This window comes from Fulmarus glacialis, unplaced genomic scaffold, assembly GCF_000690835.1.
Source record: "Fulmarus glacialis isolate BGI_N327 unplaced genomic scaffold, ASM69083v1 scaffold21388, whole genome shotgun sequence".
NCBI lineage: Eukaryota > Metazoa > Chordata > Aves > Procellariiformes > Procellariidae > Fulmarus > Fulmarus glacialis.
The window spans coordinates 10725-31039 of NW_009226623.1; the positions used below are offsets into that span (position 1 = coordinate 10725).

At 51.6% G+C, this 20315-nt stretch overlaps 1 protein-coding gene across 1 annotated transcript in view; it reads right to left on the reverse strand.

The window, feature by feature from the left end:
- Positions 1–14855, reverse strand: part of ATF7 (activating transcription factor 7) — a 20872-nt gene extending 6017 nt beyond the window's left edge. Inside the window, exons 1-9 of the mRNA XM_009582868.1 lie at positions 14759–14855; positions 13581–13705; positions 12845–12941; positions 9578–9696; positions 6779–6913; positions 5981–6138; positions 3236–3335; positions 1306–1419; positions 34–180 (exon numbers count right to left, since the gene is read on the reverse strand). Of these exons, the coding sequence (XP_009581163.1) occupies positions 34–180; positions 1306–1419; positions 3236–3335; positions 5981–6138; positions 6779–6913; positions 9578–9696; positions 12845–12941; positions 13581–13705; positions 14759–14855 (1092 nt within the window). The remainder of the gene's footprint in view (positions 1–33; positions 181–1305; positions 1420–3235; positions 3336–5980; positions 6139–6778; positions 6914–9577; positions 9697–12844; positions 12942–13580; positions 13706–14758) is intronic.
- Between the last annotated feature and the right edge of the window lie 5460 nt (positions 14856–20315).

Genomic DNA, 20315 nt, shown 5'->3' on the forward strand with positions numbered 1-20315 from the left:
CAGCCCAGCCTCGTGGGCTACGCAGCAGCAGACCTGTGGCTGAGCTGGGGAAGGGGCGTCAGGGTGCTGGACAAGTATCTGACTCTGCTCTGGACGTGCGGTCACCATCGTGCTGGCTGAGCCCACCACCAAGTTGCTGCCATTCAGTGAGGAAGATGCCGTCAAGCTGGCCTTCAGCCTCTGTTAAAAGAGAAAAAAGGATGTCAGTGGACCTGTTGTCCATACTGTTAAGGCTTTAACCAGCTCCTCTGTCATCCAAGGAGCCAGGCCGCTGGGGAAGAGGCTCTTCAGGGACTGCGGCTGATTCAAATCCAACCGAAAGCCATCACCATCTGGTCTACCCAAAGACAGACAGCGGCTTCCAACTTAGGCCCAAGCAGACAGGTGTCCGCATCCCAAAATTGCTACTGCAACTGGCACCGATCCGCTCCCCAGCTGGCAGGCTCTGTAGAAAGACCACAGACTGAACAGGCTGCAGAGCCCAACTGTCCTCAAGGGGTCCTTCTGGGATGGAGAAGGACCTACGTGTGATCAAGACCATGTCTTGCAAGTTCCTTCTCTGGACAGCCAGACACAGGCCAGCGGGGCAGGATAGCTGTTCCATGCCTCAGAGTTTAAGATCTCTCATTCCACTCGTAGCTCTGATCTGCCCAGGAATCCTCCAGACACCTAAACAGGGTGCAACGGGAGCCGTGACAATGCACCCGCAAGGGTGAGCGGCACAGCTACAAGAGGTGGGTTTGCAAACGTCTCCACCCCATCTCAGCCAAAAAACCAGGGGGTTTCGCTGCTCTTTGTTCGCAAACTTAGGTTTGTTTCCCCGCCTCTGCGTGCACCTAGTTTGAGCCACGAAGAGCCAGGAGAGGAAAATTCTTCCGTAAACTTTTAGTTAAAGAGGTCTACGTGAAAACCATTACCAGGATCCTTGGATTACAGCACAACATCTCTTCTCTTGGCTCTGCCTTCCTCAAGCCCACCTCCAACCCATCTGTTATCTTGGAACTAGAAACACCAGCTTTACAAAACAGCCGTGTTTAGGATGGGGCTGAGGTTTGTCTTGACAATAGCGTGCCTGCTCTGCCTGCCAGAGCCGCAGCGCTGATTAGTCTAATATTCCTGGTGGCATTTGCAACACCTGCTCTCGGTGCGGGGAGGCGCAGCGCAGGATTTCGGAGAAGCAGTGGCTCTTCGTGAAGGCTGCAGGGAAAAAGCCTCCAGACGGAGTCTCTTCTGGAGGAGCTAGTGAAGACTTAGGGACAATGCTGTGGACGTGATACCCTCCCCGGCATGTATTTGGACACTTACCATTTTGGCTTCAGAGTGCACTGGAAGTCCTGACGGTGAAATGGACCCGCTGCTGTTGATGGGCGGCCCAGGAATACCGGGAATGTTCGGCACCATGGACATCGGCCGAGCCAGCTATTGGGGAGGAAGCAACACATGGGTTTTGGAAGCTGAGGTGCTTTCGCAAGCGCGCTCCATGAAGCGGCTCTGTAATAATTCCCCGACCAAGCACATTTATAAATCTTGACAAACGTTCAGCGTTTAACTACTGCCATCAATTATGCCTGCCGTCACTGAAGGCCAGCAGCCACTCCTTTGGTGGCCACGGTGGCTGTTTCGGAATCACCCAGCCATACCAGCCTTGCTGAGGACAGGGAGGAGGGCAGCCCCAAAGCCTCCCTCCTTCCCTTCCCTCCCAGAGGGCTTTTCCCCACCAGTACAGGCGAGCGGATGGAGAGGGAGGGTACAAGATCCCCTCTGGTTCTCTGCCCGGCTCTACTGCAAAGCTGCCACAACACCAAGGGTAAGTCACAGCATCCCCTCCTAAACACGGAGAGCTTTCTCCCTCACCAAAAAGGGGAAAAACCAGAATTTGCGCTTGCTTTTATAAGCCACTCAGGTACGCTGTTGCAAAGCACTACAAATGCAAGTCGTGTTTCAAACAATCAGGAAGGTGCAAAGCTGTTTCCATGCCCACAAGCTATGCCGAGCTGCCTGCGGTCTGCCTACTTTGACGTCAACATCGCTGTTACCTGAGGCAGAAGGTTTTGGCCATTACTCACTCAAAACCCTGTGCTGGTTTTGGCTGGGGTAGAGTTAATTTTCTTCATGGTAGCTAGTACGGGGCTGTGTTTTGGATTTGTGCTGAAAACAGCGTTGATAACGCAGAGATGCTTTCGTTATTGCTGAGCAGTGCTTACACAGAGTCAAGGCCTTTTCTGCTCCTCACCCCACCCCACCAGCGAGGAGGCTGGCGGTGCACAAGAAGTCAGGAGGGGACACGGCCGGGACATCTGACCCCAACTGACCAAGGGGATATTCCATACCATACGACATCACGCTCAGCATATAAAGCTGGGGGAAGAAGAAGGAAGGGGGGAACGTTCGGAGTGATGGCGTTTGTCACCATTACGCGTGATGGAGCCCTGCTCGCCTGGAGATGGCTGAACACCTGCCTGCTGATGGGGAGCAGTGAATGAATTCCTTGTTTTGCTTTGCTCGCGTGTGCGGCTTTTGCTTTACCTATTAAACTGTCTTTATCTCAACCCACGAGTTTTCTCACTTTTAGTCTTCCGATTCTCTCCCCCATCCCACCGGGGAGGAGCGAGCGAGCGGCTGGGTGGGGCTGAGTTGCCGGCTGGGGGTAAACCACGACAAACCCAGAAGATGTGCCCAGCAGGACAGACAGGATTCACAGGGGCTGCTTGGTCGGGAGCTGAAGCGCTCCGAAGACGTACAAGCCACCCACCAGGCAAATCTGCTCGTGAGTTCTGCACCACGGAAAATTCTCCATATGCAAAAAGCACAACCCGCAAGGCTGATATTCAAACAGCTTTTTAGCACACTGGCGAGGTTAGGGTGGCTTTCCTGGCCTGCAAAGACCAACATGTTCTCTGCAAGCTCGAATGGTTTCAATTGAGGCACGCTGTTCCAAATGGAAGCAGCTAATCAGGGATCCTACAGTTCCCAGCCCTGGATCAATGGCATGAGCCATCTGTCCAGGCAAGGCTTTGTTTTTTTCCAGACTTATTGCCCTCTAGTGTGATCGACATGTTATTACTACCTTGCCAGAGCTGGGCCCCCTCCTCCTCCTCCTCTTCCAGTCGTATCTTGCACAGAGGGGGAGATATATTTTAATTTTTACAAAATGGAAGTGTCTGCATATATTTGGCAGGGGAAAAACAGTGTCCCCTCCTCTGCCGCGCAGAGCTGTGTTGGAAGTTTCTCTCACCGATATAACAGAAGGCATCTGTACGGGAGGGCCTGGGAGGACGGGCATGGTCTGTCCGTTCGCAAGCTGCACGACAAGTGGAAGGGAACCTGTGGGAGACCTGGAGAAACAACAATTCGAGTTCTCATGGATTATTTCAAGTTTATGCTGTCCCAGCAGCCCCATGAGCTCAAGGGCAGAAGCACGAATTAATTCTGGTTAGTGGATTCAGGCTAATTTTCCCATTTCTGAATGGCACGTTCTGAATGGGTGGGTGCAAAGCCTAGCTGAGCACGTGTTAAGGTAACTCAGCCTCCCGCACACTCACTGCACGGCCGCCAGCACGTGCCAACGTCACGCCGAGGCGACCCGGGCTACCGCTCCTCGCTCGGGGCTGGCAGCGACGCTGACGGCCAGCGTTACCATGTGCCCTGGTTAACTCCTGGGCGTACGCTGGCTGGCCAAAACACCATGACTGCCAAAGCTCCGAGACACGATGCCCACCTGAATAGACAGAAAAGCACATCCAGGGGCTGCTGCGACTCCTTGGGGAGATTAAAAGTGCCCTCCCGGGCTGAGCCTGGCACCGGGCAGATGGGGGACCTGGGCAGCTGCTCCTGCCTACCAGTAACTTCTTGGCCTGTGAGCCACGTCTGCTGAGCTCCCACGAGAGGGTTTGCAAGGATTTAGCTTTCCATTAACAAGCGCTTCTGACTCTGACTCCAGAGAAAATCTCCTAAATATGGAGTCGATGCAGGGCTGGTGTGTGTCTGCCCAGACAATGGCTCTGGGAGACGGGAATGGCCCCGCTCACTGCAGGCTGGGGGAGGAGGCGATCGCGCCAGAGCCTAATTGTGACAAATTAAAAATACCAAGAACTTTTTCCACTGCAGATCACTTTGCAGCGAAAGGCGGCGTTTCTGTACGTGGTGACAAACAGGCACAGGCACCCCTGCCTCCATTTTGGAGGGTCACAAACCTCACCGTGCTCCGGCTCTGACCCTCCGGACTCAGCCTTTCTAGGAGAGTGGAGGAAAAGCCGGAGCTGATCTGCTCAGGCTGACAGGGAGAGGAAGGAAACCGTCCGTGCCAGCAAGGGCTGATCTCCTGCTCCTCCTCAGCTCGTGACAGCACAGCCAGGAGCCGAGTGGAGGCAGAGACGAGCCGGGAAGAGAAGAGCAGAGCTGCTCTGACTTTGGGGGAGGGAGAGAAAAAATTTGCTGCTGCCTCCTCTGCCGAGCCCAGGGAAGGGGACGGAGGAGGCTGGGCTGCCTGGGATCCTCGGAGGAAGCCGCGCTGGCATAGAATAACGGCAGGGGGGGGGGAGGAAGCCGCGCTGGCACAGAATAACGGCAGGGTGGGGAGAAGCAGGGGATGTGGGTCAGAGGGGGGAGTTCATCGTGCCAATAACTCAGGCTGGAATTTTTAAGGCTGCCTTGGGAACGCAAATGTTCGACTCTCATTCATTTCTATTGGGCATCCCAAATCCTCCAGGCTGCTTTGAAAATCCCAGCCTAACAAGCCGAGTTACAGGGAGGTCACAGCCTCCCCTCCATCTCTGTCACGCTGACAACCCCACCACGTCCGCTATGGCCCTAACACAGGGACCCTCGTTAAAGCTGCAGCCCGACCTCTCCGTAGAGCGCATTCAACTCTCATGCCCTAGGAGGGATCTACCCCCGTGGGCTGCAAAGGGCACATAAAATCCTATTAAAGACTAGCTTACTCCAGTTCTGATTTTTTCATGCCTCCAAGCGCGAGGGGACTCGGTTCCAAACAGCCCCGCGAGTCTCTGCCTGTGCAGGGTTACAGAAGGAATATAATGCCCTTTCAAAACCTCAGGACAATCACTTAACCCCTTAATGCCTCAAGACAGGATTTAAAACTTTCCGTCAGGAAGTCTGGATTGATGGTGCCAGAGGGTCAAAGCAAAAACACACACAAAAATATGAACTGACAGCCGAAAAGAATGGCCTGGTTAATGTAAGGAGCCAGCCAACAAGGGTAATTAGAAAGAGGCCAGGACCACAGCAAAAAAGAAGCATCCTGACACCAAAGAATAGAAGTGGGGCTACATACATGTCTCCTGAGGGCTCATTGTAATGTGTTTCCTGCATCCTTCAGGCTCCTTCCTTTTATGTGCAGGGCCAGAGCTACCTAACAGTGTGGCAGGGTCATAACCGCGGCAGCGAGTGCTCTGGAGCCTCCGATCCAGGTTGTTAAAGGGGCAAAAAGGAGCAGGTCATTAGATCTGCTGAAACAAACAGCTCCCGAGGCAGAAGCTGACCATGCAGGAGGCCAGCAGGTTGCAGAAGAGGTTACACTTCAGAGGCAACAGCTGTCTGAGAAAATCCCAAAGCCATTAAAGATCCAGACAATTTCCTACCATCGGTTTAGCTGAGCTCTCTCCACCGCATCAGGCTGCAAAAGCAACTTGGGAGTCCCCAGTCAGGCCACGCTCCCATCGTAGACAGTGAGTGTCATGTCAACGTGTTTGGGGATTGGGTTTAATTTCTCCCTGCGGTGAGTTTTGCCTCGTTTCGTTACACTACGACAATTAGTTCCTGCTTTCTGCACTTACACCCCATTCTGCTTTTGCAGACAGTGCTGCAACGAGGCCCTTATGCCCAAGCAGCCGCAGCCGGAATCGCGGCACCTCAGTTGTTCTGACAATCAAGGAACTTATTTAGGTACCTAATTACTGCCCAGGAAGCCTGACGGTACGGGAGAAAAACCTCAGCGCACATGTCCCTCCTCCGTACTTACCCAAGCTGTCTGTTGGAAGGGGGAGCCTGGGTAATGACAGAGGTTGGGGAAGGCAGCGTAGGGTGGAGCGGGTCGTAACCCAAGTGTAGTGGCAGCGAGCCTGGACGCACGATGGTTGGAGTAGGCGTGGAAATGATTACAGGCTTGGAGGTGATCTCCTGAAGAGGATCAACAGACAAAAGGAGACACGCAGTTACTTATTAGCTTCATAATCACCTGGCTGTCTCTTCCTTCTGACGGCTTAAAAGAAATTTAGTGAAAACTAAGGCACCTTTGCCACAGAAACTGAGGCGTGGAGGGGAGCGACTTACCCAAAGCCACACTGATCTGATGTCAGTGCAGGGAACGGAAATTCAAACTCCTGCTGCCTGCAGCAGCCACTGGGAAATAATCCCCCTCTCCGAATTACCGCTCCAGCCCCAGCTAGCGTCTCTAGAGTGGGAAGTTATTCAGACGGAGACTGTGTCACCTGGACTAATCTGCTCTGAATCACCAGCCAGCCCCACCAGGACACAGGGAACCGGTCTCGGAGAAGATGGGTTACTTGTTTGGCACTTTCGCCCTGCCAGAAAAGCATTGCTGAGACGAACAGCAAGGCTTTCTGCATTCGCCAAATCCACGTGGAGACTTAAAGGCAGCAAACATGTATTTTAGCAAACCAGCTTTTCTCTTTCTTCCTAAAATGAGGGGAACCTCACAAGCCCAAATCAAGCCTTGGCAACCAAGTGGAGAAAAAGCTTGTTCTCATCCAGAGAAGGAGACACCACACCTCCACAGGGCACAGTCGGGGAGACCTACCTTCTCCTTGTTCTGTGGCGACTGTGGGTTAGATACAGGGCTGTCCGGCGGGGAAGAGTCCACCTCCACCGGCTCTTCCTCCTTTATCTTGATGTCCGGGGTGGAGGGCAGAGACATGTCCAGGGCTCCAGCACTCTACAGGAAAAACCAGCCATGGATTGAAAGGACAATTAGCTCATATTGTTTGTGAAACATTCGGCTGCTCCCAGAGGAAGAGCTACAGCTCTGAGCTCTTGCCAAATTATTATTATTTATTTGTACTGAAGTAGCATCTGGGAGCCCGAGGCGGAGAGCGGTGCCGCGCCGCGCCGGCCCCGTCCAAACAGAGACGGAGGCCTAGGAAAGACGGTCTCTGCCCCAGATGGCACCATTTTGTGGTTTCTCAGTAACACACACACAATTCTTTCCACGGGTTAGGTTTTTGGGTTTTTTTTTTTCATAAAAGGGCTCTGCTAAGGAGAACAGGTAACAAAGCCAAATGCCTGCGAGTTACAGAAGGCACTTTCATTCACAGAAGAGCTGTAAAGCATTGTATAAATCAGCCTGAATTATTTTATTACCCGATTATCAAAAGCAAACAAAGAGCCATGCAAGTTATTAAATATCTATGAGCGCCCCATTAAAATAAAACCCAACCATATGCCTGAACCTGGCAACTTGCCACCACCCTGGGTTCCAGCAGTGCCACGTGCCCCATTTTAACCAGTTAATGACTTGCTGGGGACGGAAAAAGAGCTGGGTGACAACAAGGGAGGGGGACTGAACTGAGTGGCCACCTCTCTCCTCCCCAGACCTGGAGGAAGAGAAGACCTGGGAGAAAATGGCGTACGGGAGCACCGGAGGAACACGCAATGGAGCGAGACTCTGACTGCAGGATCCTGCATTCAATTGGGCTCCAACAGACCTCGCAAATCACCCGGTCCCTCCCTCCGTCTGGGGCAGGAGAAACTCTCCCTAAATCAGTCCTGACGGCTGTTTGTCCAACCTGCTCTCCCTCCCTCCACAATCAATCGCAGCGCTTTCCTTCACTTGCCCGACTGCTGACAGTTTGTCCTAGTGTCTAACCTAAACCTCCTCCTTTGCTGCATTTTAAGTCCTCTCAAGGGAGGGAAAATTGCGGCAAGAGGGTAAATCCGGGCATCTACGGATGCTCTCGCTGCTCTCGAGTGGGGTGCGGCTCCAGCGCCTCCGCTCTGCACTGATTTACGCAGGAGTTTTTGCTTGCGGTACGTGCAGTAACCATTTACCTGCCCTCTTAAGCAGAGATGTTGCACTGGGAATCACAAAGGAGAAGGGATTAACAGGCAGGAAAGTTTCAAACCACTTAAAGTGCCTCCAGGGGAGCTCCTGCTGTGCCTATGTTTTTAATTAACATGCTGGTGTCGAGACCACCCTTGGAACTGGAGGACAAAACACAACAGCAGCAACTGCGCTCAACGCAGCCAAATGCTGAAAGCATCTCAGAAATGCAGCAGGCAGCTCTGGCCAGGTTCGGTGAGTGACAAGCCATCTGGGGCCGGGGACCTCGCCTGTGCAGAGATTTTCTAGGAGGGATAATGCTTTCCCTAACGCCTGAAACCACCCCAAGCTTCACGCCGCCCCATTCGCCTGGCTGCCGGCAGAAATTATTTAGACTGCAGTCATCCTAAAGCAAAAAATGAAAATATCTAACAGCCTAAGGACCTTAGCTGCAGCTATTAGGTAGCGCAGCCCAGGAGACGGGTGGTCTTACATATAAAACAACTGGCTAGACTGTGGGCTGCTCAACCATTTATACGTGAAACCACAAACGAAAAGCTACCTTCTCCCAGCGCTCAGGGTCTGGGCTGCAGAGAACAAAAGGCAGGGAATTCAGAGCATAAAATGCCACGCAGCCCTGACAAGGCCCTGCAGCATACCAATGAGAGAGATCAATTTATGCTTTAAAGAGCCCTGTTATTAGGAGAGCGGGTGAAAGACAGTTTTCAGTTTTAATTCTGAATTCCTCCGTTCCCCATCTCGGCGAAGATTTACGCGGCTGTGCTCCTGCAGTTTATTTCCGAGCAGCGCCGCTGACTGTGAGCGTATGTACATACATATATCAATTTAGTAAATGTATGTGCCAGTCTAAGAGCCCAATACGCATCTGCTGCTCCTCAGATCCTGGGAAGGGGGGGGGGAGAAAATGTCCTTAATTAGCTGCTATCTGATGAGATCCCGTTGTCCTTCAGACCCTTGCGCTCCTGAGGTTGGCAGGGGCAGCCTGAATCGATACCGCTTGCATATGAGGGAGCTCTTTGTTAGAAAAAGCCTCACTCCTCCATGGAGTCCCTCTCTCTATTTGCATGTACCGTGACACCGTTCAAATACTAAAGGCACATGGCAGAGCTCGGTCCCTTCCCTGCCGACTGCACCTTAACGGCATCATCGTTAAGGATCTTGATCCCCAAGGAGGCTCTGAGTGAATTTTTGCTCAGATCCTGAGCACTTAACAGAGTCCTGCTCTCTTCCTGCATCTCATTCCCAAGGTGCGAGATATTTCGGGTACTGCCTTTTTTTTTTTGCTTTTTTGAAATGAAAAGCCAAAGGAATAATAAACCATTAAAATCCACTCTCAACAGGCCTCGGATTGCAGGATAGCCGGCCAAAGTCACCCGAGTTAAAAAAATAAAGTCCCATGTAAGCCAGCATATTAAATCCGAGACCACACTTAGTTACCCTACAACATATGCCTTTCATCAGAACAGCACCGTCCCCCCTCCAGCCCCCACAATATGCACCCGGCTCAGTTTTACGGCAACGGTGGCCTTTGCCTCTTGCCTTTTTCTCGTCATCCTCCGCTGCTTTCTTGAACTCGTGCTCAAAGGAGCTGGCCAGTTCATTGAAGAGTCCCACTTCTTCGCAGTTCTTCAAGAACCTAGTTGGGGTCGGAGTCTGATCTGTTTGGGTTGTAACACCAAGCACCGGTTAAAGAGAGGCTAGAAAATTCATTTTAACCACCTTAGTCCGCTCCAGGGACTCCTAGCAAATGTGGCCTTTTGTGAAAGTCTAGATGCTTTTCCGCTAAGGTGTGTGTTGTGTTTGCAAAGCAAGTGACAATTCAGACAGCAGAAAATAATTTCTTGTTGATTCTGTTTCTCTGGTAAATGCTGTTTTAAAAAAAAAAAATCATTGCAGTGAAAGGCATGCAGTGATTTCTGTGAAATTCCTGCCTTTGGGTCATGTCCTGTGCCTCCCACCCCAGGGTTTTGCTTGTCCTTATCTGAATTGCTGCTGCAAGAAAGGAAAAATAGTGGGGTTTGAACTCCCTGAAACAGCAGATTGTAAAAATATGGAGTGATGAGAGGGGAAACGGCTGATCGGAGCAGCTCCATCGCTAATGTGGAATAGAGCTGGGCAGAGTCGCTTCCCTCCCTGTGTCGGCTCCGTACATTAATGCGCATCCTAGGACAGACGGCTACGTGGGAGTGCTAATAATTACCACCACTGTCCAAAGCAATCCCTCTGGGGCCCGTTTTCCACCATATTAACACGTTGAGTCATGATCTCTCTGGCCATCACCCAGGCTATAAAACAGAAAGAAATCTCCCCGCTCCCAGTGAGCCTCGTTTTTCTGCGTGACGTTAGGTCAGGAGTCCAGGTACTAGCGGGAGCCCGGCACGAGCACATTACACCGAAAGAATCCATCTGGCAGAAAACTACATAGATTTTTAAGCACAAAGGGGATCCCTGGGATAGTTTAGCCTGACCTCCTGCATAAAACATCGGCTGTTTGGCATGGATGCTCCCCGTTTGAGCGCAGTAACTGCGCTCGAGCTGAAGTGTCTACGGAAAACATCCCATTTGATTTCAAACCGGCCAGCGGTGGAGAGTGTCCCGCAGCCTTCAGGAAGCGACTCGGGCGATTACTTCACCCTGCTGTCGCAGAACTACACTTTATTTCCAGCCTGACTTCAAACCCTACCTATTGGTTTTGTTAATAAAGCGAAGGCCTCCTCTGAGCGCACTTCGGTTCTCCCCCAAATCTCTCTTCATTAAACCAAGAAACTTTGTCAACTAACGATCTCAGCAGGAGGCTGTTTTTCCAGTGCTTTAACGGCTCTCAGGGCTCTTTTCGGACCATTCCCCATTTAGCAATGTCCTTCCGAGCTGCGCACGCCAGCCCGGGGCCCAAATCTCCAGCAGAAGTTTTCACAATGCCACAAAGCAAAGCCGTATAACCTCTCTCGTCCTACCCTTCCCCAATTCGTACCTCCAGGAATTACAGCAGCTCTTCCACCCACAGCATCACCCCAGAAGTACACGTTCCCATTTAAATAAGTCTCTCTGCTGCCAGCTATAACCGGCAGAGAGAGAACAATTCTTTATGACTCTCTTTAGCTTAACCGCGGAGTTACGGCAAGAGATGTATGCTGAATCCTCCTGCTCATTAACACACGGGCTGCTGCCCTGGTCTCAGCACAAAGCAAGAGGGAGAGAGAGAAGAAGAAAACCCAGAGACAAAATGGGGGCTTAAAAAAAAAAAAAGACATTAGGAATGTAGGGCAATAACGCCCTGGATCTCACTGCTCAAAGCCAGCATGCTTTATAGCCCTCGCAAACCCCCCGGCAGCTCTATCTGCCATCAAGATCTCAGCCGGGGAAAGCCTGTGTTAAATAGGCTGGTCTTGCACTGACCACAGCTAAATAAGTTTGGGGTTTTTTTGCTTTGTGGCTTACCCCGGAGCAACCCACTGAGCATCAGCCCAGAGGAGCTGGGAGAGGGGGCTAGACCTGCCCTCGCTGCTGTTCCTTGTGCTAAAACTGAAGTGTTTCATCCCACTCATGGTTTTACCTGTGAGAGTTTGTGCACAGGAGGAATATACGCCTCTGGGAGCAGCAAAGATGAGGACTTTTAACGCTGCATCCCTGTTAGAGCAGGTGGGACTTCAGCTGAAGATAGGACCGTACCCCATTTCTGCTCCCCCATCACCGCCTGGCCAATTTACACCCCGGGTTTATTAAGCAATAGCTAACCCTCCCGCTGTGCACCCTGTTTAGAAAGGGGGTGAACTGAAGGAAAACCAACCTTTAAGAATCTGAGGTTTCTTTCAGCCCCTGCCCCAAATTCTTCGCCAGCAACTCCCATTAGCCTGATCCCATTTGAAATTAATTCTCCCTCTGGGAGCCTGTTTCATCTCTGCAAGCCCTCCCCTGGGAGAAGCTTTTTGCCCTTCCAGCAAAGGCTGCGCGAGCTCTCTTACAATCCTACCCACAGCTACAATTAACTTGAAGGCTTTAAGAAACCAACTGAATTGCTATTTCCTACTTCAACACCGAATTTGGGCTGGAGATGAACCTGGGAAAAGGGTGCCAGGCTCTTGCAGCAGACGCTTCGTTTCCCCTTATGAACTCTCAAGGCTTCAGAAAGCATCTCCTCCTCTCTTCTTGTTCTCAGCAACAGCCTTTTCATCCTGCGGTAACACAAACCTCACGCCCTTTTAAGAAGCCTGAACGAAAGGGGACTGACAAGGCAGGAGAGTATCTGTAAGCGGCAATGATCTGCTGCCAGACAACAAAAACATGTTTTTTTTTTTTTCCCCAATCTTATAAAGACTGCATTGACCGTGCGCTGCCAGAGCGCCTCATTTGGGCTCTGTAAATGCACTCTCGGCGGTAGCCAGTGCACTCGATGGCGTTTTAATTTATTAACTGCTAGCCTAAAAGCTCAAGAAAATTGACACCTGGGCTGAGGAGAGGAAGCTGGGTTTGTCAGATTTTGTTCATCGTCCTCAAAGCACATGCAGAAACGTGAAAGACCTTTTGTCCATAAATCTTCCAGTCTTAATAAAAAGGGTGAGAGCTAAAAAAAAAAAAACCACCCCCAAAAACCCCCCACAAAACCTGATACTACCATAAAAAAAGAAAAAAAATAGAAACTTGGAAGCCTCTGGCTTTCCTTTCCTCCTGATTAAATGCAGATCACAAGAGCTTTTTATGGGAGGTAGAGACGTTTTTCAGTGCATCTGGTCCCTGGTATTAATCTTGCAGCCATGCTATATTAATGTGCACCGTTTTCAGAGCTGGCCTGGATTGAACGCCACATACCTGCTATGATGACTGAGTCAGTTCGAGCAGGGCCGAATTTCAATGTCATCTCATGCTTGTGTTTATGAACCGCCAGGTGGTCCTCGTTTGTAAACCTCTGAAATGAAACAATTTAGAAAATCGTGAATAAATGCATTTTGTGTTTTACGGGTACATCCTGCAGCAGGGTGGGGGAGAGAGCCGCCCGGAGAGCAACTGTAACACAATCGCTGCCGAGCGTTAAGCAAAACCAGAGCGGGACAGATTGTTTGAGAAGCGGTGTGTGAACACATTGCTCAAAATGAAAAAGCCATTACGCAGGGCTTCTAGGGAACGGGGGACAAATATTTTTAATAATCCATTATTTTAAGCGGCGGGGCCACGCGGTAGCTGCAACCGATCTAGGAAATGCAAATCCGCCCCGCTCGGTGAGATGCGCCGCTTTATTGCTGGCTAATGGAGGGATGAATTAGGCACTATTAGGGGTCAGGCAACTTTTTTTGGATGGCGTGCGACAGAGCTGGCACCCGCCCGGCAATTCAGGCCGTGGCTTTATGGAGCAGGACGGAGGCGGCTGCCCGACGTCCCTGCTCGTGGCGGTTTGCGACACGAAGCACGGCTGCCGTCGAACCTGGCGGGGGATGCATTTCACGTGCCGTAAAGATGTTGTCTGAAATTCCACCTGCGGGAGAATTACAGGATAAAAACCCACCCATGATGGCTTTAGGGATGTGCTGGGTGGGGGGCTGGCACCCACCCCCTGAGGAAGGGCTGGGTGCACGGGGCCATCGTTGACACCCAGACGAAAGGGCAGCATCGCCCGCTGCGGGGCTGCTTGGAACGGCTGCGCCAGCCCCGTAAAGATGTTGTCTGAAATTCCACCTGCGGGAGAATTACAGGATAAAAACCCACCCATGATGGCTTTAGGGATGTGCTGGGTGGGGGGCTGGCACCCACCCCCTGAGGAAGGGCTGGGTGCACGGGGCCATCGTTGACACCCAGACGAAAGGGCAGCATCGCCCGCTGCGGGGCTGCTTGGAACGGCTGCGCCAGCCCCGAGCCTCGAGATTGAGGAAAGGGGGGGGAGAGGCAGGGACGGGGTTAAAGCAAATAATCATAAAGACCCGAGGATGGATTGCGCCTCTCCTAATAGACTGCGACAAACCGGGCGGCTGAGGGCATTGCACGGGCCGTACTGCAGGATTTTTATGCATCCAGGAGCTGCGCAGCATCAGGCTTGTTGTTTCTAGAAAGAGCTGCCGCTGCAGCAAAGGATTTCTGCCCTTTTCCCCTTCCTTTTTTCTCTCTCTTTCAAACCAACCAACAAACAAACCAACCCAAAGCCACCTGTTTCTGCGCATTAGCTCAAGCGTGACACCCCGGGTTCACTTGCTCTTTCCGATGCTTATTTACGACTCAATTCTTTTAATCGAGCAAAGCTGCGTTTTCCAGGCTGGAAGCCGCCACGGCGCCTTCCCGGGAGCCGAGCGGGGGCGCCGGGGGGGGGGGGGGACGTTAGCAGAGGCAAGGGACCGCACTGCCGAGACAACGGGCGCATCCGCACACGTCCCATCGATCTTCCCCTTCAGCGCAATAACAAGCGTATTATGCAAAGCGTCCTCCAAAGACGTTGCATCAGAAGGTGCTTTTGACGGTGACTCGTAACTGGGGCTCAAATTAAAAGAAATTAGGAGCTGGTGGGTCTCAACACACTTGCAGGGAGAAAACCAAAGAGGTTTTTGCCCGCGTAACTCCGGGCACACACACTCCGGCTTTCCCAGCCACCGCTGGGTTTAGTCCGAACTAAACCTTAAATAAAATTTCTCAACTGTTTTGCTAAAGATACACGTGTTCTGGGGTTCTTTCCTCCCCGCGGTTTCCGAAACCCTCAGCTCTACTCCAGCCCAAACGTGACTCATTTCCAAACAGCATTACAAATCTCGGCGACGCCAACATGCCACCGAACAAAGGAGACGCGAGCGAACCGCCACCGTTTTCCGAAGGAGACAAAATTTGCAGCATCGTTTTGCATCGTACCATAAAGCGCTCATGAAAGGGGGGACCGGGGAGAAAGGGTGGGCACCGACACTTTGTCATATTTCTGGCCCAAAAAACCACCCTGGCTTTTAACGTACTCGGCTACCAACACCGCTCGCCCCTTGCGACGCGGTGACGAGCCGTTAGCGGACGAAAATAGGTGGGTTATGGTAAGCGGAGAAAAATAAATCAGTTTTTTTGTGAGGACAGAGGAGCAGCCGGTTTCAGATGAATATTTAGCAGGCAGGCGGCCGCTATTGCAGCAGCATCTCGAAACACTAAACATGCAGAGACAGTGAAAAAAAGGAAAAAGGAAGAAAATTCCCAATTCTCTGACTCTGTTTTGTACTGGGTAAAGAAATGGGAGATTTTTAGGTCAAGGAGGGAAGCAGCAAGAGGACGAGGTAGGGAAGGGGGTCGCATTTCTGGCCCCCCCCCGCCCTCCGCCAGCCCCAGCTCCGCAAGGGGCACATTCCAGCCCGGCCTCGGCACCTCTGAATTTATTTTAATCTTTCATTTTGCTCCATCGCAGGATTTTTTTTTTTTTTTTTACATTTTTTTTTTTCCTAGGGCACTTTTCCCGCTTTCCGTGTGCGTTACAGCTCTATTTAACATCTTTATGTGGTCTCACTAGCTTGGGAGCTCTCTCTTTCTCTGCACAGAAATGCTCACAGACACAATATATCTTTCTACATACATTTCCAAACGCCGAAACCTAGAGGCTGAGTCTGGCACTTCAGTTCTAAATCATGTCATTTTACACAGAGAAGAAAGCACGGGGGGGGAGAAAGGGGGAAGAGTAAGGGGGGGAAAAAAAAAAAAAATCGAATGAGTTAAAGCCACAGCACTGGCTTTAATATTTAATCTCCTTCCATCAGCAGCTGACATATAGCAGTGTTATTTCAGCCTGCTATTTTGCGGGTGTCTGAATTAAAAAGAAGATGTAGACTGTAAACTCTTTGGGGCGAGGGACAGGCGCTGGGATAACGCCGCTGCCTCCGCGCTGCAAATCGGCCCCGAAAGCGGCAGCGACCCTTCACGCTGCAATGGCGAAGGGCTGTGTAAAGTAAGAGTTTAAACACCGCACGCAGCCCCGATTTCTGCTTTTCTCTCCCCTCACGCTGGCCCTACGGCTGCCTTTGGGGCAGGGGACGGAGCAGGCGGATGGCATTCGGGGTTCGGGTAAACACGGGGCTGGGTTTATTTACCCCAGAGACGGTAACAGCTTTTTGGAGAAAAACAGATTTGAGGCAGACTAAAGCTGGCCAGTCTGCATTCTTTACCCAACAGGCTGTGACAGCTCGATGAATAAATGTGCTCATTTAAAAATCTTTATTTAATAGGACACAATTCTTCCAGCTGGACCAACACACCATCTCCATTAGAGCAAGAGCCAGAGAATAAACGCAGTAGGCTGACGCCTGGATCTTTAGTCAGAAAGAGACTTTTTCCATTGGTTTAATAAGCACAACATGAAAAACAAGGGGTTGCTCAGGGTTTTTCCTTGCTTTTGTAAAGCCTACAACTGCGTTTGATGCAAAAGGAGGGTCAGGCGAGCGCCGAACCCACCACATCCAACCCTCGGGCCGTGCAGGAGCCCAGCCGCTCGCTGGCTCTCCCAGCAGCTCCAGCGCACAAGCTGCACGGCTATTTTTTAACCTTGACAGTAATTTTCAGAGAACATAAACACCGGCTGCGCACACCAAGCCAGTCGCCTGGCCAAAATTCAGTTTTAATATAGACCAAGTGTAGGCTGCAACAGCAGAAACGGTTCCACGGGCACACACTTGTAAAAAGGAGACTTTACCTTGCCGAAAGCACAAGCCCTGGTACAGTTCTTATCAGAGCTGAAAGGGGTGAGGAGCCAAACCTGCCTCCATCAAACTCATCACACGGCTGAATTAATAAGCTGTCATTAATAGGGGGGAGCCAAACCGCTGCTCCAACCTTAACTCCAGCACAGCGGTGTGTTATACTGCCCACGGACACCACGGTACTGCCGTGACATGGTTGAAACACCTGGATACCAGGGGAAACAAAAGAAATCAGCACGTGTCTTGCAACTGCAGTGCTAGAGGTAAACGACCACACTAAGCGCTCCGGCGTGGATAAGTCACCGACTTTAAAAGGAGCCACCACAGGTTTTACTTCCAAAGTCCGTCTGGTTGCCGTGATGCCCTACAGCAAGCGACCGTGGTGCTATCAGCCCAGGACAAGGGGGCAGGGGGACGTCCTGGGGTCTGCCTGGCACCGCCTTCGTTTGGGGACCTCCTGGCAGGCAGGACACCCACACGAGCCGGGAGACACGGCGTGCGGAGAGCAAGGCCAACGCCACGGGGAGATGCTGGACCTCCTGCACACATCCCAGCCCACCCAGTGTCCGACGCAGCACATCCTCCCCGCGCTTCCCGGCTGCGGCAGACCCGCTGCCTACGCCCCATCCATACATCTCGCCGTGACAGGGCTCAGATGGATTCCTAGCCACGTGGCAGGCTGGACAGATATTCCCTGTTCACTCGGCACAACTGCAGAGGTAACTAATGCAGGGTCACGGATGCCCCCAAGGGCTGGGTGCCCAAAGGTTAGCTGTTACGGCTGTGAGTGATGTGACCCCCCAGTTCTTGCGCAGATCTGGGCTCCATCTCACCCATTTCCCATCTGAGCAATGACAACGATAATTCCCTCCCTTGCAGAGAGGCTGTAAGGATTAATTCGCTAATGTGCATAAAGTGCCCCGATACTGGAGTGATTCATAGATTTTAAAGGCCGGGGGGACCATTACAATTATCTGCCCGGGACCACGTGAATCCCCAGATGGGCCCATTTCTATAGGAAAGGAGGTGTCACGAGACGACGAGGAGATAACGCCGCAAAGACTTGTTGGTTTGAAAGAATGCAACAATAGGACGGCCAAGTTGTCTTATTTTTACACTTACGAGAGACGACACGCAAAGATTTAGGACCCGCTTCCTCTTGGAGGGTTCCCCGTAAGGCGGTGCACACCGGGCCAGGTTTCAGAAGAGCTCGGAGCCCAGTTGCTCCCGCTGGGAAGCTGGTGGCTACGTTTTCGAAAGCAGCCAAGGCACCGAGTCCGTGCAGCTCGAAGGTGGCCGCAGCAGCTATGGTTACCGAGCGCTTCTGGAAAGCTGGTTTCAGTGGCAGCATCCTTCCGCTAGAGGAGGGAAGAGACAGCACCTCTGCAAGCCTGAATGAGGATAAATGAGAAGAAGAGTGAAGGTTTATGAGCGATCAGCTCAAGAACAAAAAAAACAGATCGTGTATTGCACGTATAGGTATTCAGAGAGCTTTGCCGCTCCTGCTCAAGCACAAAGCCTTTTGCAGGAGGGGGAGCGGCTGCTCAGTGGGCTGCGAGCGCAGCACAGGCTTTATACCAAGAACGCCCCTGAGCCAAGGTCATTTCACCCCAGCCCGTGTGGGGGAGAAACTAAAACCTGAAAGAGGGGCGAGAGGTAATCTCCACGGCCGCATCAGCCGGGGGATGTCAGCTCAGCATCTGCTTCAGGGCTTTGCTTTGTCGCTGCCGCAGCGGGGCCGTTTCTTGCGTTGCAGCGAGATGCTTGTCTGCAAAATGTTCGGGTGCTAAGTGCCCGGTGCCCTTCTCAAGTTGGAGGCGGCAGGAAAAGCTTATTTTCTACTCACTCAGGTCCTGCGAAAATCAGGAAGGCCGAAACCAGCTCAACCACTTCGGAGAGGTGCGGGCTTGGATGCATTTTGTGCAGTGACCCCCTGCAGCTCTCCCCCTGCCCCAAAACTACATTGAGATTAAACCTTGAAATGTTATTTTTGGCTCAGGCAACTCCAGGGACCCATGTGGCTATGCCTTTTACTTTAAAAATCCGCTTACATCCTGCCCTGTGATTAATTCACGTTCCTTTCCTTGTTTTAAAAAAAAAAGAAAGAATAAGAATAATAATCAGAAACTTCAGCCTGTTCACAGGCAGCATTCAGTGCTGGTGTTAGGAAGCCACGACCAAACAGCCAAAAAGCCCTTTAACAAGCACTTTGTTTGGGATGAACATTGTGCAAACCACAAAAATTCGCCTTTTTCTTTTTTTTTTTTTTTTTTTCTCAGAGAGAACCATCTGCCTTCAGATTTTGTTTTTCTGGGGGACTGTGTGTTTCGTTTTTAAGCTATTTATCACAGATTGGTGCTGCATAGCAGCATCTTCTCTGTGTCATATACTCTGCCCTCTAAATGCAGATGGCTCCACGTCAGGCTTCTCCCATCTCCAGCAAGCCGAGGGAGAGCAGCAGCAAGGTTACGATGCCAACGCGTGACACAGGACGCGTTGGTTTCCCTGAGATCAGCACCTGGGAGGTCAGAGACGAGCTATGTTTTTTTATAAGGCAGTGAGGACCAAGCCAGAGGGAGCAGATTTTTATGGGCAGTTCAGATTTCGGCTCCTACCAAATCACTGGTAATTAGTGCCAAGATACTCAGGTTGCTTCACAAACTTCCCTGCAATTTAAACAAAGAGTTAACCAGGTTCTGGAGCCAGTCCCATCCCCGTTCCTCCTTGGCCAGAAGGGCAGAGCATTTAACTCGGAGTAGGTAAATAATTTAATTTACATTTCTATAGCTTCACTTATCCCAGAGGGCTTCTCATACACATGCCCCTCCACTGAAATGCAGGTGTTTCAGCAGGGGGGAAGGCAGCAACCATCTGGCCTACAGCACACCACGTAGCGGTGAGGAGGGAAGCATTCGGCCAAGGACATATGGGGCAAACTCTTTAATAAACTCTGTATTCAACTTTTCTTCTTTTTTTTTTTTTTTTTTTAATTTTAATAAAGTCTCATATGGTAGACACAGCCTCTCCTTCATCTCCAGCGCACCCGAGTTCAGCATCAGCACGTCTGGGTGCAGACAAAAACAACTGCCAACCCTCCAGAGCAGCCAGCAGCCGACCTGCTTGGCCAGGAAGGCATTCATCCCAGCTGGATTTAACCCGGGTTGGACACCGGCTCCTTCAGCTATCAAACCCAACCCTCCAGCCACCAAGGAATTTCTCTGCAGCGCACCAAAGGACCACGAACCAACCTTCTCTCCTTCTTAAAAAAGGGCATATGTAGAAAAATAGCAGATGGTTGAGGTGGTTTATGGAGCACCCAGGAGGAAAGCAGCCCTTGTTTTGCCCAAAGTACACCCGGTCCCACAGACAAGGAGCCCTCAGTGCCTCGTAGGCACGGCTCCTCCGGGATGGCCGCTGGAATTACAGCCCAAACCCCGGGACGCAAACCTAAGCTGGGAAGATCCTAAACCTCCAATGGGTCTACACTACGTGAGAGCAGGCAGGATTTTCTAAGACACCGATACCCTCCTCCTCTGCTGGAGCGATGCTCGAGGGGGACGGACACCCCGCGGAGTCAGTCCGCTCCTCCTGAGCTCTCTGTCCGCAGGCATCGGCTGGTCCACCCCGTCGGCAGCAGATCT